General features: G+C 44.1%; 1 protein-coding gene across 9 annotated transcripts in view; it reads right to left on the minus strand.

Moving 5' to 3' along the window:
• Positions 1-186: 186 nt before the first annotated feature.
• ATP11B (ATPase phospholipid transporting 11B (putative)) overlaps positions 187-19,706 on the minus strand; it is an 81,310-nt gene continuing 61,790 nt past the window's right edge. The window contains exons 29-31 of one of the 9 annotated variants that reach the window (XM_077929741.1): positions 18,415-18,500; positions 9,479-9,612; positions 187-3,743 (exon numbers count right to left, since the gene is read on the minus strand). In XM_077929741.1, coding sequence (XP_077785867.1) covers positions 9,510-9,612; positions 18,415-18,500 — 189 coding nt within the window. In that variant the 3' untranslated portion in view covers positions 187-3,743; positions 9,479-9,509. Of the gene's footprint in view, positions 5,605-6,571; positions 9,613-12,360; positions 12,485-13,888; positions 13,944-16,492; positions 16,515-18,414; positions 18,501-19,706 lie in introns of those variants that run through there. The other 8 variants (XM_077929740.1, XM_077929742.1, XM_077929743.1 and 5 more) reach the window with 8 other exon arrangements.

Below are 19,706 nucleotides of genomic sequence, written 5' to 3' on the forward strand. Positions count from 1 at the left end.
ACCTTCTATTTGAACTCCTTGCTTTTTTTTGAAAAAAATGGCAGGTGGATAGCAGAGTTGGTGGGCTGCAAACCTTTTTCCTTTCTCTACCTGTGCACAATTTGCAGAATGCACTAAAACATGCAATTCCTCACCCTCAAATCCTTAAGCACCCATTCTTAAGCAGTGAAGACAAGACAAGTGGCATAAAAGTCAAAAGATTTATTCAATAAATATAATTTCCATAAACTTTTGTAGAACAACCTATTGACATAGCAGTACGGTCAGCACGCTATATTAAACTCTGTTTCCACAGAGGATCTAAAAACGATGGTAGAGGTGGCCACAGTGCCCGGGGTCAAGATTACTTGGTACCTATTATTGCTATGGTTCCCAACAGGCAATGCTGCTTTAATGTCCCTCTTGCACAGTTTCAAACAGCTAAGATGGGGCTGCATTCGGTGCTCCTTCCAAGGGCACCATGCAGGGGCCTTTTCAAACCTTGAGAGCAGTGCACCCCACCAGGCTTGTCCACAACTGAGAATCAAGAGGGCTTGCTGTGTCTTCATGAAGGAGGACCAATTTGCAGGACCTTGAATCAAGCATGTTTGATGAAGCGCAGTCTTTGGCATAGTAAGAATAATGTCTCACACCTGAAACCACCCTCGTTTTAAAAATAAAGTATTTCCCAGCTTCTTTAAAAAAAAACAAGTCAGTAAATATTTAATCCTGCAGCTAAGTAACAAAATAGGCTTTCTCTGAAATGGCAATTCTTGTTGAAAATGGTGAGTACACACACAACAAGCACTACCTGTCGCACGGGATCTCATTGAAACCTAAATTCTGCCCCAAGACAGAGATTATGAGCTGTGTTTTACCCACCCCCCATTGATTTTAGTGAGGCCGAATTACAGCACAATCCTATCCAAGTTCACTCTGCTACAAAAGTCCACCATGCAGAGTGGAGCTCAGAGACAGCAGGTTTGAGCATGATCAACCATCCCTTTGCAGTGATTTTGCTCCAACTTGGTGGCCTCTGGCCACTGCATGTTGTACTTCAACAAGAAGACACCAAGTGAAGGAAAGCCCACCTTCACTTCCTAATATGTTTCTGGGCCCTTCTCTGTCACTTATCATTCTACTGTCCATCAGCTGTTACAGAGGTTCAACGCATTTACATGACACATGGCAAAAAGGATAAAGATGGCCATAGTTGTGTCCGCCACCAAATTATTGTTGGCATTGCTCCATAATAAGCACACAGGCTCTACTTGTAGTCAGTCCTTCAACATTTCCAGGGTCCAGCGTTAGTCACATTTCTCAATGTGGGGCCCGGGTTTAACACAAAACGTCCCTCCTCTCTCAAGCCAGTCTACACTGCAGAAGTTTGGGTCTGCATTCCTTATCCCCGGAAGTTCTGTAAGCGTTGGCAAATGTGTAGTACCTGCACCCAATTGCAATCCCCGGGATTTTAGGGAGTGGAGCCACAGCAGGTTTCCGCAGCATCCTTATGACAATGGGTATGTGTTACAGGAAGCCACTATGCATCAACTCCCTAGTCCATCTAGCTCGGTAGTCTAGACTGGTTGGCAGCTCTTCGGGGTTCAGTCCAAAGTGTTTCAAAGCCAGTTGACCGCAGGGCCTAAACTTGGAACCTTCTGCGTTCAAAACAAGGTCTCTACACTTGAGCTACCTGAACTCCAGCTCCTGGGTGCTTTCCCCCAGCTTTTCCTATTAGGCATTTAAGTCACTCCTGCATAATATATATAGAGATTTCGATATACAAATGTTCTACTGATTGCATGTTAGATACACTTGGAGAGTGAAGCTCACAAAGCAATCAAATTTGGAATATTAAATTTTAAAGAGAGATTCAATTCAGCCTTAAAAACTTGGGGGGGGGGGGGAGCAGGTCAAAAGAATGTTTCAGATGACCTTCTTTCAATGGCCGAGCAATGTTTAGCACTACATAATGCAGCTTCACACAGGGCGATACTGGTGAAACTTTACATGGGCAGAGGCTGTGCAGGCCTACTGAAGGCAATGGGACTTTGCAGGGAGTGTTTTTGGTACGCTGCCCCCTCCCGCAAACCTCCAAACATCCTTAAATATGCATAGCATGTTTTAAGCAGACAAAACTCCATAGTATTTGGAAATAAGTAGTATCCGTGGGGCTCTGCAGATGCCCCCAAAGTATTGCAAATAGAGCTGCATGTAGGAGATGCCTGACCCACTGAGTCCCTGAGTCCCAAGCTTATTTCTTGTCTGCTGTCATTAGGAGTTTCTTTCTCCCAGCAGCTGCACATCTGACGATGGCCAAGTCCCCTTTTGTGGAAAAATCTGTGAAGTCTGAACTGGTTCTAAACAAGGGGGCCTAAACACCTTCTGATTTCCATGGGCATTTAAGTCTCCTCTCCACATTGTACTCTCCAAGCCATGGGTGAAGAACACATGACCTGACCCATGTTAGTGGACTACAACCACCATCATTCCAGACCACTGGCCATTTTGTATAGGGCTCGAGGGAGCCGGACGTTCCTTACGCCTGTTCTCATGATAAACAAGGCCCAATTGTCAAAGGTTACTGTGAGGAGGATTCTCTTCTGTCCCTTTTGAGCCAGATACATCCCAGTATTTTCTGTTGAGGGTAACATTTGGGGCAGCAGCAGAAAGCTTGTCAGCAAGGCCAAAATACAACAGATGCACGTCGCAAAGAGACAGGCGCAAAACCCTTCCCAGAACCACTCCCACACCAACACCAATGTGGAGAGCAGGGAACATGCTCCACAATCAAGGTGTGGCATTTAGAACAGGCACACCCCACTATGAATGGGGATGCCACAAACCTGGCCGTGCGCAGACTGGGGTTGGAAGAAAGAATGGACTTGGCTAACTTGAAGCAACGCACAGAGCTGCCCGGAAGGTGGAGGACAATCCATGTTGGCTTGTTCTGGGCAGGACTGTGCCAGACAGCATGAGGCTATATGCACGATGTCACACTCTGTAAGAGAGATGGCTTTCTGAGTCACTTGAGTACCTCCAGAAGCCCCATCTAGCAATCCTAAGGAGCAAAGTCAAGGGTTTGATACAGTTCTCCATGGCCAACGTTTCTGCAGAGTTCCTACCGTGGTGAAGGCTTCCACGGTGATATGAATGAAGACGGCCCTGTCCGCACGTCATGCCTCTTCGCAGGGTTTTGGACTGGGAATCTTGGATGAACATTTGACTGCTGAACTGGGATTTTGCAGTTCAGATTCTTCCAGGGGATCGGCAATACGCAACGCTAATTTGACACTAGGTTTCCTTGTGTGTATTCCGTGAACTAGAGAGACTTAACAGAACTTAACCCTTACCTAAAATCAGTAAAGCAGGAAAATGGGCCCACTCTACTTTTCCTGGCTGGTCTTAACAGGTACAAATATGTTATAATTCATGAATTTCACACTGGATTCATTTTGTTCGGCCTATGGCTGAACCTAGAACTAATCAGACCAAGAAACCAAAATGCACAAACATTATTCTTTTTTTAAAAAAAGATAAAATTATAAAAGCATCTGTGGTGCAATACAAAATATATTAGCTCTGCTTCCATTTGCCCCAGGACCTGTTTATCATGCACAAAACAAATGGTACAATGAAATAAATCTTCTCTGACTTTGCTTTCCCCCCTCAGATAGAAAATTATACCTGGGCTTGGACAGATGGACTCTTATACTCTTCCTGAATTTGTTTAAATACATGCTTCTTCTGCGCCCTTACATACACTGAGGAGGGGAGGAGAGAGAGAGGAGGGAGAAATGGGAAGTTTTGAAAAAATGAAGTCAATCACTCTTCAAATTGCGCAACTGTGGACAAAAGTATTTAAAAATCTAACTCTTCAAACACTCTTTTTTTAAAAAAGTAACTTAAGTTATACGCTTCAATAAATGCTTGGAGCTTGATTATTTGTCAAGCCTGATGTCTTTTCTAACCTTTTGCCTGAAAAGATGAAATGAGGAGATGAAATGAAAAACCAGGAGGGCAACAGCATGTATGAATTAGTGGTTTATGTCACTGACAAAATGGACTGAATAAGGAGAAAAAATGGAGACAAAATCACTTATGCAAACAGCAGCTATCTGATCACAAGGGGTGTCACCCACCGGGAACGTCTTCCTTCCTTTGCGCATCTAAACTGAAATGCACAGGAGCTGTGCCAGAGCGCTGCTGGCGTATACTGAATACCCCTCCTCTCTAAGGAAAACATGAACTTGTGGCAAAAAACACTTGCAGGCATTCCTAGAAATGACAGCGTCTGCAAGCAGAGGACCTAACCCAGAAGTCAACGCAATGACATCCAAACACGGAACAGGGTTCTTCGAGGCTTGCTGCATTTTTGGAAGCAGCCACCGACGCAGCTAGTTAAAGCAGCCTGGTGGGAAAAGCAATGACACTTCCAAAGTGGACATTTATAGGGGCACATGGCTGGTGAGAGCAGCAACCCCACTGGTGCCTGGCCAAAGACGAAGGGTGTCATGAGCTCATCGCACTCAATGCAGTTGAGCCCCGATACGGAAGCGAAACACAATGGCCTCATTTTACGCATTGTTTTTTTTCCACCACCAGGAAGATGATGCTCTTCTCAGTGTCGCTCATGACCTGTTTGGCTCAAAAAGGAAACTGCAGTGGACATGCGAGCAATTTGCACAGGGGTGGCATTCTGAAATGTGAACTCCTGCACAGGGATGATACGGGATTCATAAAAGGGCTGCCACTAAGTCTGCAGTCCCTGCAAAAACCGGGAGAATAATTAACTGCTTAAAAGTGCTCTCCTATTAAGAGGATAATATTACAAAATAAATATATGGAGGGGGGGAATGTGTACAAAAAAGCAGCCCCCTGATCATGCATGCCTGGGGAACAGAACGATTATTCATTCAACAACACTTTGCTGTGATTTTCCATGTTCAAAACTTCCAGGTAGTCTAACAAGGGTATGACAAATATTGAGTTCTCAATTTGTGGAGATGTTGGAGCTACCACATTAATAGTGCTAGCAACTTCCTATCTTGATTATCTTCTTAAGAGTATGGATCTCTGGACAGCAAATCAAACCACGTCTTTCCTTTTAAAATGATTCCAACATATTGTTGTTGATTGACTCGCTCATGGAAAACCAAGAGTATCCATCTGAAGAATGCCAATAGGTTTCAGCTCCATTAAATGGCATTTTCAACATGGTTCGTTGCAAATGATAATCTGGAACCTTCAAAATCAATATTCTTATAGTAGGACAACCCATAACTGCTTTCCAGCGACATTCAAATGAAATACAAACTATTCCACCCAGGCTGTTTGGCATGGAACCCAGAGGAAAATCTCCTTAAATCTTCTGCAACAATTTGGGGGGAAATAAGAGACACCCCAGGACAAAAAGACTTTTCTTTAAAATAAAAAATTGGGGGTGAGGGGTGGGTAGCAGATTTGCTAAACCAGTGGTATGCTACTGAATCTGTTTGTAAGCTAGCAAGCTTATGGATTTCCAAAAGACACTGAGAAAAGTCTCAACATATGATTGAGTCCATTGTGGACAACGTCAAGATGCTTCGGTCGTTGGTATAGAAGGGTTCCGTAGAGCTCCATGATCTAAAGTAACAATAAGAAAGAAGTTTTGCTGACTGGAAATGTGAATTTCTGTTTGGAAAAAAAGTGGGGAGGGGGATTTTAAAGGGATTAAAAAAAATAAAAGCAAAAGGAAGTGAGCCAAGGGTCCGTGTTTTCCAGGGATGATCATGGGCATCATCTGGAAGGGCCCTGGGTTTCAAATCTGTGCTTTGTAACATTTTGGATGCGATCAACAGAGATGCAGAACATTCCCAGTCTGCAGAAGAAAGATGGGGGAAAGCTTCATGTTAGAAGCACCCCTATTACTAGCTCATAATTATGTAAACAATTATGCCCCTTTACACATATGGGGCTTGTTCTCATGTAGTGGCCATGATTCGGAACCCAACTCCTGTGGAGGAGTCTCAGGATTGTCTACAGGGGAACTGCTGCTTATCATGCACTAGAGGTGGCTAACCTATGGCCCCCCAGAAGAATATCCACCATCCCTGACAATTGGCAACACTTGATGGTGCCAATGAGAATTGCAAGTCAACATATGGAAGGGGCCATAGGTTAGTCACTTGTGGTATGCAGTGAAGAGCAGGATCGTCTAGCCATTGTGGAATATTTCCCTCTCATTGGAACGAGCGCGAAACCTTTGTTAAAGATGCGTATTAGTGGCATGCAATTGTGCCACATGTATTTCGGGAGAAAGGTGTAAATGAGCACAGGTACTGATTGGGAAGTTTAAAAAAAAACACACATTCAGAACAAAAACCAAAAATAAATAATAATGGAAACATCCATCTCCATCCCAGCTATCTGAAATACCTTGAGGAAGTAGCTGTGAACATGTATCGTTAATAAAACCACAGGATCCAGTATTAGCACTTGAGTGACTAATGCAATGACGAACAGTTTGATTGATGGAAGACAGACGAGCAACATATTTTGGCAACTTAGAAAAGTCATGCACAAATTCTTGTTTTGAAAAATCAATGAAAGCTCAGAATAGAAACCATATTTTAATTTTAAAGCTTTAAAAGAGGATTTCATGTGCTGTACCCATTTCCCCTTCACTCCAAGCATTTAAGACCATTAGATGAAACAAAAGCATTCCCATTCAGAATGTCACCAGGTACTGATTTCACATTCCAGTTCTCTTATTTGACAGAATATTCAGTGCTGGTAATCATGGGTGTCACACAATGCCTTCGAGCCAATAGACCAGGTAAATTGTTAGCATGGGTAAGTCAAGAGACTTGATGGATACTGATGGCCAAGTGGAAAAATTGTAATACTGGAAGTGGATAACTGAAATGGCTGAAACAGGCGTTCTACTTATACTACCAATCATGTGGAAAACAGAGCCTGAAGACGTGTGTTTCATCTGACAGCAGACAATCCTGGGACAGATAACTAGAAAGTTCTCAGCTCACACCCAAAGTGTTATCAGTCATAAGCACATGGCGAGTCTACAGTCACTAAGCTTACTTATTTCACCCTGGTCCAATGACTCAGGACAGACACTGAGGCCCCCCATTCATTCCCAGTGCAGCAGCTGATCTGAATACATGCTCTGCAGCCTTTCATGAAAGTGAATGAGGACTCCAGGTGCCCAAGAGTTTATTCTGGGTGCACATCTCAGTGCTCAAATAGATTCGGGGAAGAAATACTGAAGACTGATACTGTCCTGTCTGTCTCAGATCACGGTGATTTGGGCAACATCTACTCCGTGTCTAGAGCACAACTGCTCTAAATCCATGATTTTAGGGAATCAACTTTTACTCTACAATTGCTGCAGTATAATCTTGGCAAAGAGACGAGCTACAATTCCAAACTGTCTGAGGAACGGTGCCGTGCAATTTACAAAGTAAAACTGGGCCAGGAAAATTATTAAGTCTCTTTCAAGTGATGATCTAAAGCAGCGGTTCCCAACTTGTGGGTCCCCGGATGTTGTTGGACTACAACTCCCATCATCCCTGAGCTCTGGCCTTGCTAGCTAGGGGTGATGGGAGTTGTAGTTCAACAACATCTGGGGACCCACAGGTTGGGAAAGGCTGATCTAAAGGGAAACCAAATTATTTCAGCAGAATTTAAAACCCAAACAGAAAATGCTGCGGGATGCGCTGCGATGGTGCCTAGTCATGTTCTTGGATTGCTTTTTAAGATGCATGGTAAGTTCGAGAGGGTACTATTCTGTCAAATAGGAGACTTTAGTCACACCATGCTGGCCATACACTTATAGATGATGCAGAAACAAAAGCAAAAACCATCAGAATTGTTAGCCAAAGTTGAACATGAAGCAGATTATACCTACCTTTTGTGAACACCATGCAATAGCCAGAACCTTTGTGATATCGGCCTGGTTTGCAAATAACACTAAACCCAACGATGGCTTAGCAAGAACGAGAAAGCTTCGCTCCACCCCCCAGTCTTGCTGCTGCTGCTACTCAGAGCTAAACCATGGCTGCACACTCTTGCTTTGCGTGAGAATCTGTGCTCATTGTTTGTCTCACTTCCAGAAAACCATGAGCTGCAATAGGCAATTTTTTCCCCTTGAGTAGCCGCTCGTGGCATGTTGGCATGCGAGCCAGATTTGCACGTAACTCTAAGTCTACCCATGGTTTAGCTCCGAGTAGTACGGTGGCTGCAGAGCTGGAGAGGGAGTGAAGTGGCTATGATTTTCCAGAACGCGGTTATCAATCGGAGGTGTTAGGAGAAACTCAGCTGCAACAGGTGATTTTCTACCCCACAAATACCTCTCTCTGTTTGTGTCACGCTGTTTCCTCCCGGCTACCCTAGTTTCAGCAGAAGGACGAAGTTGCAGACAAATTCTGCAGATTCTAAAATTTGCTGTTCTAAAACGGTTCCAAACATAACCGTGCTCGTCAAGGATATTTATATGGGCTCTATTGGATATACTGCTTTTTAAAAATAATTTTAAAAAAGGTATCTACCACTGAAGGAACATTTAGCACTGATTTCTGAATGGCATGTATTGCAGGTAGAAGTAGAAAAGTCCCGAAAATTTAAAAACTATTATTTTGAGCTGCTTTGGCTCCGTCAAGTTTTGCTATTCAATTGTACGTATATAAAACTCCTGTTCCATATTGTTTTAAAAGTATTTTTTTTAAAAAACAAAACACTGCCAATGAACAAATAAAAGCCTCAAAATAAAATAACACCCTCCCCGAAGCATTCCTTTTACATTTGCAGAGGAAGTTATATTTCAGGGGAGAAAATGCAACCTTTGTATAACTAGAATCAGACACTGCAATATATGACTAGTGAGCAGACAGACACTGAACAAACAAGGGATTGCACAAACCGTTTTCTAATTTGCGAACACAAGGAAGAGCTAAATCAGGAGAATAAATCAAGACAGTGATCAGATTTTGAGGAAAAGGAAATACAAGGCAAGAGAGGAGGGGGGAAATCACACTGATATATGCACACAAGAAAAGGAGAAGCCAAAAACGGAGCTTTTTTTGGACTGCGGCACACGCACAAAGCTTGGCATGAGCAGAAGCTACTCTCTTCTGCTCCCTGGCAAATGCACTCGGATCACTTGTTGGTATTGCAGAGAGCAGGGGAGCCCCGGCTCATGTGCAGCTTCATGCGTATGTCAAAGCCGCTCTAGGCACACTGCAGCTGCTGGATCGGACGACGTCGCGGGGAAAATTCAAGAAGTTTTCGGAACAAAATACAAACACAAAGGCAGCTTCCTTCCTTGCGCTCCACTGAAAGGGCTTCCAGGAGAAGCAGAAACACTGATCTTTTGAGATCCAAAAATAAAAAAGGGGGGTGGGCGCCTCCTGCCTTTCCTTAGACATCTACAGCTGCCGGCTCGTCGTGCTCCAGTTTATAAGAGAACCGTCGGCAGCAAAGGCAATTGAGAGAAATTCCACACCTGTTGATTCGCGTCGGGCTGCAGCTCCCCATCACTCGCTCCAGCATTCTTCTAAGAGGCGCACATGCTGTTTCTCCATCTGAGAAGCAGCACATGGAGTCCAAGCAGTTGATACCTGCACTTGTCTCAGTAAGCTGAGGGGGTGGGGAAGACAAAGGAGAGATCAGCGTATCAGATTCCTTTTCTTTTTTCCTTTCTTTGCTATTACAGGTCACAAACCTCTTTAGAGAAAAGCGGGGGGAAGCAACACAAATCTTAGGAGCATGAACGCAATACGTATGAGCTGGCCTACATGCATCCTTCTTGCAGATCCTGTAAACCTATGTTGGGCAAATCAGTATAATGGAGGTGCAGCAGTGATGGGGCACCATTTAAAACAGGGGTAAGCAACCTAAGGCCCGGGGGGCCGGATGTGACCCAATCGCCTTCTCAATCCGGCCTGCGGACGGTCCGGGAATCAGCGTGTTTTTACATGAGTAGAATGTGGCCTTTTATTTAAAATGCATCTCTGGGTTATTTGTGGAACCTGCCTGGTGTTTTTACATGAGTAGAATGTGTGCTTTTATTTAAAATGCATCCTCTGGGTTATTTGTGGGGCATAGGAATTCGTTTATTATTTTTTCAAAATATAGTCCGGCCCACCACATGGTCTATGGGATGGTGGACCGGCCCATGGCTGAAAAAGGTTGCTGACCCCTGATTTAAAACCTGGACACCTTGCCATTAATGAGAGCACTTTCTTTTGCACTAGATCCAAAATGGGAAACCAAAACAACAACATTAGCTACGAGGTCTGGGACCCAGGATACTCACCCCTCATCCCTGACCCATGCTGCCCCACTAGCTATTTCTGCTTTCTCTTTAGGTCTCATTGGCCTAACCCAGACCATACTTTTGCCCCCATTGTTGCCTTCCCCACTTTCCAGCAGTGCCCACAAGGTCAAAAGCAGCTTTGACTCGGAAATCTACTGACAAAGTCTCATTGACCTGCTAGGTTTGAACTCAACAAGTGGGAATCACTTCTGTGGCTGCGTAAATAGAGAGAAATAAAAGGAAACGACAAGGAAACCATTTTGAATTGGCATATGCCTGACATCCTGCCAACAGCTGCTGCTGCTGCTGCTACCGTGACAGCAGGGATGATTTTTATCGAGAAGCAAACGAAGGGACATCCGTTTTCTTATGTGGCGTCAAGGTGCTAAACCTGAGAAGGCAGGTGATTGGAGCTCCTTGGAGGAAGTGTGTGGTACAAATACCAATGAATAAAATTATTTCCACTTGAATTAGGGAGTTTGGGGCAACAGAGCTGGGCAAAGGAGGGGGGGAAAACATGTTTAAAGTAGTAACATTAACAACCACCAATAGCACAAAGGGTAAACAAGCAGCGGGGCATTCAAGCTGAAATGAACAACAAAAAAGTAGGCTTGTCTTATTAGTTAGTATGAAACTGGCTAGCAGAAAGAAAGGCACTGAGGACCCCCCCCCCCCAAAAAAACCCCAAATGGTTAGTGAGGGGGAAAGCAACAATTACATACACACTTGAACATCTTAGCTGAAACCCATGTCAGAAGTGTCACAACTTTTTGTACAACTTCAAAACCACATTTTAGAAATCTCACAAACGCTGCAATTGTCAATTGAATTGAAGCTAATCGCTGGCACTTAAACAGCCATTTTCTACTGTAAGACTCATAAGTCTAAAGTCTGCACACCCCTGCCCTAAATGGCCTCGGTCCAGTATACCTGAAGGAGCGTCTCCACCCCCATCATTCAGCCCGGACACTGAGGTCCAGCTCCGAGGGCCTTCTGGTGGTTCCCTCCTTGTGAGGTTACAGGGAACCAGGCAAAGGGCCTTCTCGGTGGTGGTGCCCGCCCTATGGAACGCCCTCCCATCAGATGTCAAGGAAATAAACAACTCTCTGACTTTTAGAAGACATCTGAAGGCAGCCCTGTTTAGGGAAGTTTTTAATGTTTGACGTTTTATCGCGTTTTTAATTTTCTGCTGGGAGCCGCCCAGAGTGGCTGGGGAAGCCAGGCCAGATGGGCGGGGTATAAATAATAAAATTATTATTATTATTAGACAGCTTAATGCCCTTCTCTCCTCTTTCTTCCATTCACTCCCACGTCACCACAGTCCTGCCGAAATAAAATCAATCTTCTCCCAACTTTGACTTATCAAGACATATTTTACTACATTTGAGAACAGTGCCCCTGGACGCTTCAGGTCTCTCTTCACCAGTTCCTTGCACATACCAACCCACCCGACCTCTCTGGTGGGTCCCCAACCCTCCAGCAGTGCTCAGAGAGGTCCAAGAGACTACAGGAAGAAGATAAAACTAATGGCCCCTCCTACAGACAGATCTCTTTGGGTCCTACCCAGGAAGTCTTACCCCAGAAGGGAAAAAAATTCTATGGACATCCTGCAGTAGACCAGGCTACAGGCTACAAAAATAAGAGGAACTAGCTGAAGTCTGCTACATTTCAGAGGAGGATAACCAACAGGTGGCCTTCCCATCATTCCTGAACACTGACCATATTACTTGGGGCTGATGGGACTTGGGAGTTCAAAAACACCCAGGAGGTCACAAGACTAGTCATCCCTACTTTAAATATAATCAGTGGTCTTAAAACGCTTTTTTAAAAAACCTTCAGACTGCAATGCAGCACGTCCCGCATCCCCCCATTAGTTCTTAATGGAATTAAGAAACCAAATTAAATCAATGTGACAATATTAGTGATCGAGTTTGTTAGGAAAAACACAAAACCAGAGGCATGCCAAGATGTCAAAAGTGCTTCATGGTGAAAAGTGCAGGGCACAGGGCACCACAGATGAATCGATTCATGATGAGCTAGATTATTAGGATATAGAACTCGGGTACTACCTAGGGCACACGGTCACTCTCGCTGCCTAAGGGCATCTGCTAGCAGTTGCCTGCTGTCCTCCCCTCTGTGCCTGCCTTCAGTAAAATCACATGCTGGGGTGACTGAACCCCTTTCTTCTTCCATCTAAAAAAGGACACAAAAAGCAACAGGCCTTATAAAGCACCCAGCCATTCTACAGAAATAAAGACAGCCATTACACTCAAGTAAACGAGACGCTCAGGGCAACATTCTCGGTGCTAGTGTACGCAATTTGCTTACCCACAAGCTGAAATGCCAGCGAACAATAAACAAAAATTAAACAGAGAAGATGCAAATGTTTAATCAGCAATCTGTCGTAAGTGTTTTCTGAAGAGAGCTGGTTCTATCCTTGACCAATGCAGCAATTGTGGCACTTTAATCCACTGGGGGATGTAACCTGCAAAGCAGGGTGTCTTGAGTGCCACCCCCCGTGTTCTGTATAGCACCTTGCACAATAATGGCGAGTACCATGAAAAAGGCTACAGACGTTTGCTTTATTGGACCCAAGAGAAGCATACTGGCCCTTGAGCATGGCTGGTCTTACAGTTTCCACAGCTGGTGGCTGGATAAATTGTGCGGGGGGAGATGCGTCAAAGGCTAATGGCTTAAGCAGCACACCCTGGTAGCTGAACTAGACCCAGGGACAGTGGCTACTTTAAGACAAAAAGGTGTAGAAACTCAAGCCTGTGATTAGTGCCAAGGTATAGTGATTAGTCTCGAGACAACGACTTGGGAGACCAGGTTTCAAGCCCCAGTCATCCATGAAGCTCACTGGGTGACCTTGGGCCAGTCACTGCCTCTCTGCCCAATCTACTGCACAGGGATGTAGGGATTAAGTGAGGAGGGGAAGAACAATGCTTCCCATCTTGAGCTCTCTGGGGGGAAATGCAGGATATAAATGCAATTAATAATAATACAATCAACCTTTTCCCCCTGCTCCTACAACTTGCTCTGAGAACAGAATGAAAAAATCCAGGAGTTCTCTTGGTTTGCCAAGGTATCTCTGATGACCACAGAGGGAGTGGCTACCTTCTCTCTTTTTTCTCTCTCTCTCTACAGCAGCTTGCAATGACTTATGGTCAAGTTGCCAGGACGCTCTTGGATCCACCCCCTGCCTCAGTTGTGATTTCACAGAATATGCTCTTCCTTGCCGGGTAAATACGGACCTGAGCATTACTGAAGACAGTTGCTTTTCAGTAATGCAAGTGAGCTTCGTTGAGTAAAGATGAAATGGGCGGGGATGAATTTTCATATCTTGCAAATATAATGCAAGAAATCCAATTCATGACATACACAAACAAATTAGGGCTTTAAAACAAAATAAGGGGACGACTGGTCTGCTGTTCTGCATGTGCTTCTGCTAGAAAGGAGTTAATTCCTAAAAGCTGCTTCAGCATCTCTTTTCAATGTACTTCATGTACAATATCTAATAGCACTATTCTATCAACTGTTATAACTTTTACTAAAAGCATATTTAAACCACCTTACTATTGCTTTGGGTCAACATGCTGGTTTCTGCCTGATTTACTTCACAACTTCAGAATGAGCAATGAGGGATTCATTCCTGGGGAAATAATGTCATTTACATGAGATATTGTCCAAGATTAGATCTGGATGCTCTGATGGCAGCAAGAAGTTGCACAATAATGATTTTATATTGGTAAAAGCAAAAAGCATGAGATCTAAACCAGGGTTTCCCAAACTTGTGTCTCCAGCTGTTTTCGGACTACAGTTCCCAGCATCCCTGACCCCTGGTCTTCCTAGCTAGGGATGATGGGAGTTAGTCCAAAAACAGCTGGAGACCCAAGTTCGGGAAACTCTGATCTAAACAAATCTAAAGGCAATTACTATGCTCATTGTTTTTCAGTGCAGTACTGATTTGCAATGGGCTTTGATAATTGGTATTTATTTTGCATTTGACAAGATTCACATACTACTTGATCAGTAAAAACCTCCAAGGGCTTTTTAAAGTAGCATACTCCCAAGTCAGCTTTCCATGAAAACTAGCAATTTGTTTTTAACTGCAGTATCTGCAAGCTTCAAAATTAGAACTTCAGATTTCAGAGCGGCTTTTGTGAAGGCACTCTGGCCAATGCCCCAGGCTCTGGAACACAACTTTCTCCTGGAAACAGGGAATTAGGCAGAATAGCTTTAAATTTGAGGGGGCTTGCAGCCTGAGCCTCGGAAGTAAATGCCACCAAGTCCAATGGTATCTACTCTCACGTGTGCAGCCTTAGTCCTGTAAGCTCAGTGGAACTACAGGCTATTAGACATTTATCCATTAAAGTGATCCATATCCTGCTTTACAAATTTGTTCACAAGCTTTAAAGATAGAAAGCCATTGAGCTCAAGGCTTTATGCTTCTGTGGGCTCTGTAATATGGCGGCATGCTCATTCCTGCACCTCCAGGCAAGGAAGAACCGATATGACCTTAAACACTACACTGGTCCAATTGAGATTTTAGCATACCAACTCTTCCAGCAGTGGATAGTTAACAAAATAGCCAAACCACATGTCCTAGGCTCAATACGTTTACTGATGAAGCTACAGTGCCATGTGGAGTCCTTTTTGGCCTTCCTGGTAAATGGTAATTAACATTTTACCTGGGAGAGGTCATTTATCAGTAAACCTGAAGAACCGTTAAAGCAGGCTTCCTCAAACTTGGCCCTCCAGATGTTTTTGGCCTACAACTCCCATGATCCTTAGCTAGCAGGACCAGTGGTCAGGGATGATGGGAACTGTAGTCTCAAAACATCTGGACAAGTTTGAGGAAGACTGTGTTAAAAATGGGAGGTCATAAGCTAAATACTTTATCTTTTGCCGATTTAGCAAGGTATGCTGGGAAACACCCACAATTATGAGGTGCTGAATTAATGTTTCTGTCAAGTCTTAACTCCGTTGAAAAGTATAAGATCAACATTATCCTTAATATTTCTGTTACTTGAAAGCTGCTATTCTGATGAAAGGTGCAGAAATGCTTGAGAGTTTATTGACAACAGAAGAAAAGCAGCAGATAAACGGAGATACAGGGACCCATTTATTCATGTCTGCAAAACTAATGTCCGGAATGACTTGCTCATGTCTGGGAAACAGCACAATCCACCACTGCTTCCAGACTAAGGTTTTCTTCATTTCTATTGCTAATACATCATTAGAATTTGTTATTCTTGTTGAAGATCAAAAGAGAGATACTGGGTCACTGATTGCAGCAACCATGAATTGGGTTTTTGATTCTGACATTTAGCAGCAGCCAGCCACTGACTAGGAAAGGGATTTTGGATCACAGTTGATAGCTCAATGTAAATGTTGCCCCTGCATGTGGCTGCTGAGAATGGGGCAAATTCCACGGAAAGAACCCAAAAATAAAATGGGCAGCAGCATCATGTCTTTATACAAATTTATGGTCTGATGGCACTTGGAATATCATGTATGATTCTGGTTGCTGTAACTCATAAGCTGAAGAAAAGGGAAACCAAAATCATGAAGTGGTTGGAACAAGTGCCCTACGAGCAAAGACTAAAATGTTTTGGAGAAAAACGTGAGGAGGAGGGACAAAAGAGAGGTGTGTAAAATTATGCCTGGCATGGAGACGGTGCAGAGAGGTTTCTCCCTCTCTCATAATGCCAGAACCTGAGACCATCTATTGCAAGATGGATGGCTGAGGATTCAGGACAGACAGAAGGAAGTACTTCCCACACCGAATAGCCAGACCAGGGTTTCACAAATGTGGGTCTCCAGCTTTGTCGGACTACAACTCCCATCATCTCTAGCTAGCAGGACCAGTGGTCAGGGATGATGGGAGTTGTAGTCCAAAAATAGCTGGGGACCCAAGTCTGGGAAACCCTGAGCTAGTTTATGGGATTTGCTGGCTAAAGCTGTACTACTACCAACTTCAAGAGGTTTAATAGGTTAACCATATTAATGGAGATTAAGGCTGTCAGTGGTTACTAACCACAGTAACTACTAACCACTGTTGGAGGCAGTGTGGTTCTAAATACCTGCTTCTGGGGACTGCAAGTGGGTAGAATGCTATGGCCCGTAAATCCTGGCTTGCGGGCATCCCATAGGAAACAGGATGCTGGGCTAGACACGCCTTTATCAGATGGAGCAGAGTTCTTCTTGTGAGATTTAATGCCTTGGGAAACATCAATATTTACTATTAAATGACAGAAATCAAGCTGAAACTCAAGTCGTTCTGCAAAAGCACTCGGGTGGTTTGTGTTTTCACTGTTCTGTGTCAGTTTTCTGACCTTTCCCACTACACTTCCACACCACCACCGTGGCAGAAAGGCTGCTTACGACTTTTGAAAAGGAAGATAAATGGAATGAGCCACTTGTATGGTGTGGTAGGGCTAGAAGAACCACAAGTTTCCTGCCTTCGAGCAACAGGTGATGCTAAACCCACTTGGGGGCATCAACACCCAAGGCAGAAAGCAGATCTATATATTTGAGGGCTCCCCACAAAAAAATGCGGAAGGAGTAGTCAATCACTGTAAGAAATGCTATCGGCTTAAAACTATGCAAACTGGGGAAAATGTGCTTTGGATAGGCTGAAAACCACAAAAGCCTGTGTGGTGCCCAAGAGTACCTAAGACATCATATGAGTACTTCCAAATATCAAAGTAAATGCTGACACATTATTAGTACTTAATGTGATGACATTCTACCCGCCAGGGACAAGAAGTCTCGACACTTCAAATTTTTGACAGGTCAGATTGGAAAGTGTTTGCTTACATACTGCCAAGGAAACATCTGTATTGACTCCGCTGCAAAACCAATTCAGGTTTTTTTCTTGTGCTGTCACACACCGGCCCAGTTCGGAGAAATGTATATTGACTTAATTCACTAAGATATGCATGAGCCTTGTGTGCACATGCTCTGACCTTGAACTGCCCCTTTTTCGGCCCATCATGAAAGAATACTTCCAAGTTTAATTGACCGTAGCTCCCCATTATGTCTGAGCTGAAAAACTACAGTTATCGCAGCCAGAACTGGCCAGGACCTTAAAAACAACTTCCAACTGTGTTTTAAGATTCCCCGATTCAGAAGCAACCTGGAACTATGGCAGATTGTTCCTGGAAGTGAATCGCAGTGCGTCCAAAAGGCAGGAAAGGACCAATACGAGGGCAGAGCACATGGGCAGAAGGCTTGTACAGATCTTGGCATGTTAAGCTCAGAAAGGTAGGCATGTCTGAATTTGTAATTCACAGTTGTAATTCAGGATGTCAGTTTTAAACCTTGGATGAGAAACACCACTTTATAACATGGATGAAGAGCTGAGCTGGAGGCCTACAGGCCTTTAACCTGGGCCTTTATTTTTGTGCAAATTTCTCCTTTATTTGCTCTCTTTAAGTCCCTGTAGAATATCACCTGCTGATCAAGTGAAATATGTTTTGGCTGGTAATGCATTCACTCAGTCTAATCAACACCGTCCCATCAACCCCTTGCTTACAATAAACACATCCATAGGGCATTCAGGTGCAAAACACAATATGAAGCTGCACAAAATTTACACATATATACACAAACCACAAGGAAGTTGCCCATCACTTGTGCTTTTTTTTTTTTTTTAAATCAAATTAGCAAAAGTCAAAGTAGTCAAGAATGAACAGTTATGTTTGCTGCAGCTGAAACCGTCCGACATGCAAAAAGCAGTTAACATCATGGATGGTTAAGTTAAGCAGAAGCGCTGGGACCATGCTTGAAAGATTTTAGTTATTTTATACAGCAGAGCGGGGAGTAGACTTGGGATTCTGAACATTGATCGTCATGCTTGCAACCTCTCCCCCACCCGCCCAAGCCCCCCCAAGAAGAACTATTTATGTTTTTAAAATGCATGCTGCGTTTGGGTCTGCAAACACAGAGCGAAGCTAAGGGCTGTGTGGGAGACAGGAAGGGACGAATGTGCGCTGCCGCTACTGTGCTCTCAGTCCACACCACTGTCCATGCCTCTTGCCCCTTTCTCTCTCTCATTGCTGGTTAGCTGGCCTTCAGCATGCATAAAAGTGGGGAAGGATCTGCTCCTCCTACTCTACCTAATTTTGCTCAGCTGACTCGGAGCCCTGGACAATGGCTGCAGTGCGATGCATTCCTCGCTTAAAGCAACTCTGCTGGAGTACATCTACAGGTGGACAAAGAAGGGATGGAACACACAGGTCAGTGAGAAGCAGTCACCTTTATATATATATATATATAAAAAGACAGACACAGGACAGGATCTTTAAAGGCAAAGATCTTTTTTCAAAACACAGGGACTAATCTTGTAGGCAGAGCACGTAAGCGCAGGGACACTGGTTTCCGAATGGTTAACACGCGTCACCTAGCCCAATATGGGCTGCACGTAATGGTTTGATAAAGGAAGAGGAAAAGCTTATGTTCGCAGTAAATTAAGAATGGACTGCGCTGAATTAACACACGGCTGTGTCAGTTACGGGGAACATATGCTCAGCCTGCACAGCGTGGCTTCCTGGCTGCGTTTGTCTTTTTAACTTGTTGCAAACCAGTGTTCCTCCACACAGGGGATTTAATACAAGCAGGTCCATTTCTAACACCATCCATGTCATTTTGGCCTTTGCCATCCCATTTTCAGCTTCCCGTCATGTGGGTGGTAGGTGAGGTGTGGAAAATAGGGATAGGTGGACCAAAAACCTGACTTACATCCCATCGTTTGTACCAATATTTTTAATTAAGAGGTTTCCTCCGTGGGTCATTTATTCCCACACAGTTTTACATAAGCTCTGGTACAAAAGCCAAGAGGAGGAGGTTGCACAGCAACCATGGGCTGGTTTGCACATCATGGTAAGCCAGAATACAGTTTACTGTGACCACATAAATGCGCGCGCTCTCTCTCTCTCCTGGAGAGGAGCTTGAATCCAGTTTGCTCCTCCTTGGGGTTTTTTCCGCAAGTGTGGGATGGCAGCTAAGCAAAGGTTTGACACAGCGTGTCGTCCAAACCAAGGATCACGGTTAAGGCCCCTCTGTCTCCTTGACCATGATTTGTAATCAAAGGACAAACCTTGGCTACAGAACATGGTTAAGGAGGAGTTACTTTAAGCACAATCTTGGGTTCGGACAACATGTTAAGTCAAACTATGGCTTAGCTACGAGGTCAATTAAGCCAGGGAAGGAGCCATTGGGCTCATGCTAAGCCACAGTTTGGCTTAATGACACCTGCAAACTTGGCCGCTGTGAACTAAAGCTGCGGCTTTGAGCCAAAAAGGAACATTTTACAGGCACACAAAACGGGAAACAGAAAATAGCACACCCTTAGCAGACTCCCCACGAACTATTCTTCATTAATAGGAACTGGAGCACATAATTTTAATTT

Source organism: Podarcis muralis, chromosome 6, assembly GCF_964188315.1.
Source record: "Podarcis muralis chromosome 6, rPodMur119.hap1.1, whole genome shotgun sequence".
Classification (NCBI taxonomy): Eukaryota; Metazoa; Chordata; class Lepidosauria; order Squamata; family Lacertidae; genus Podarcis; species Podarcis muralis.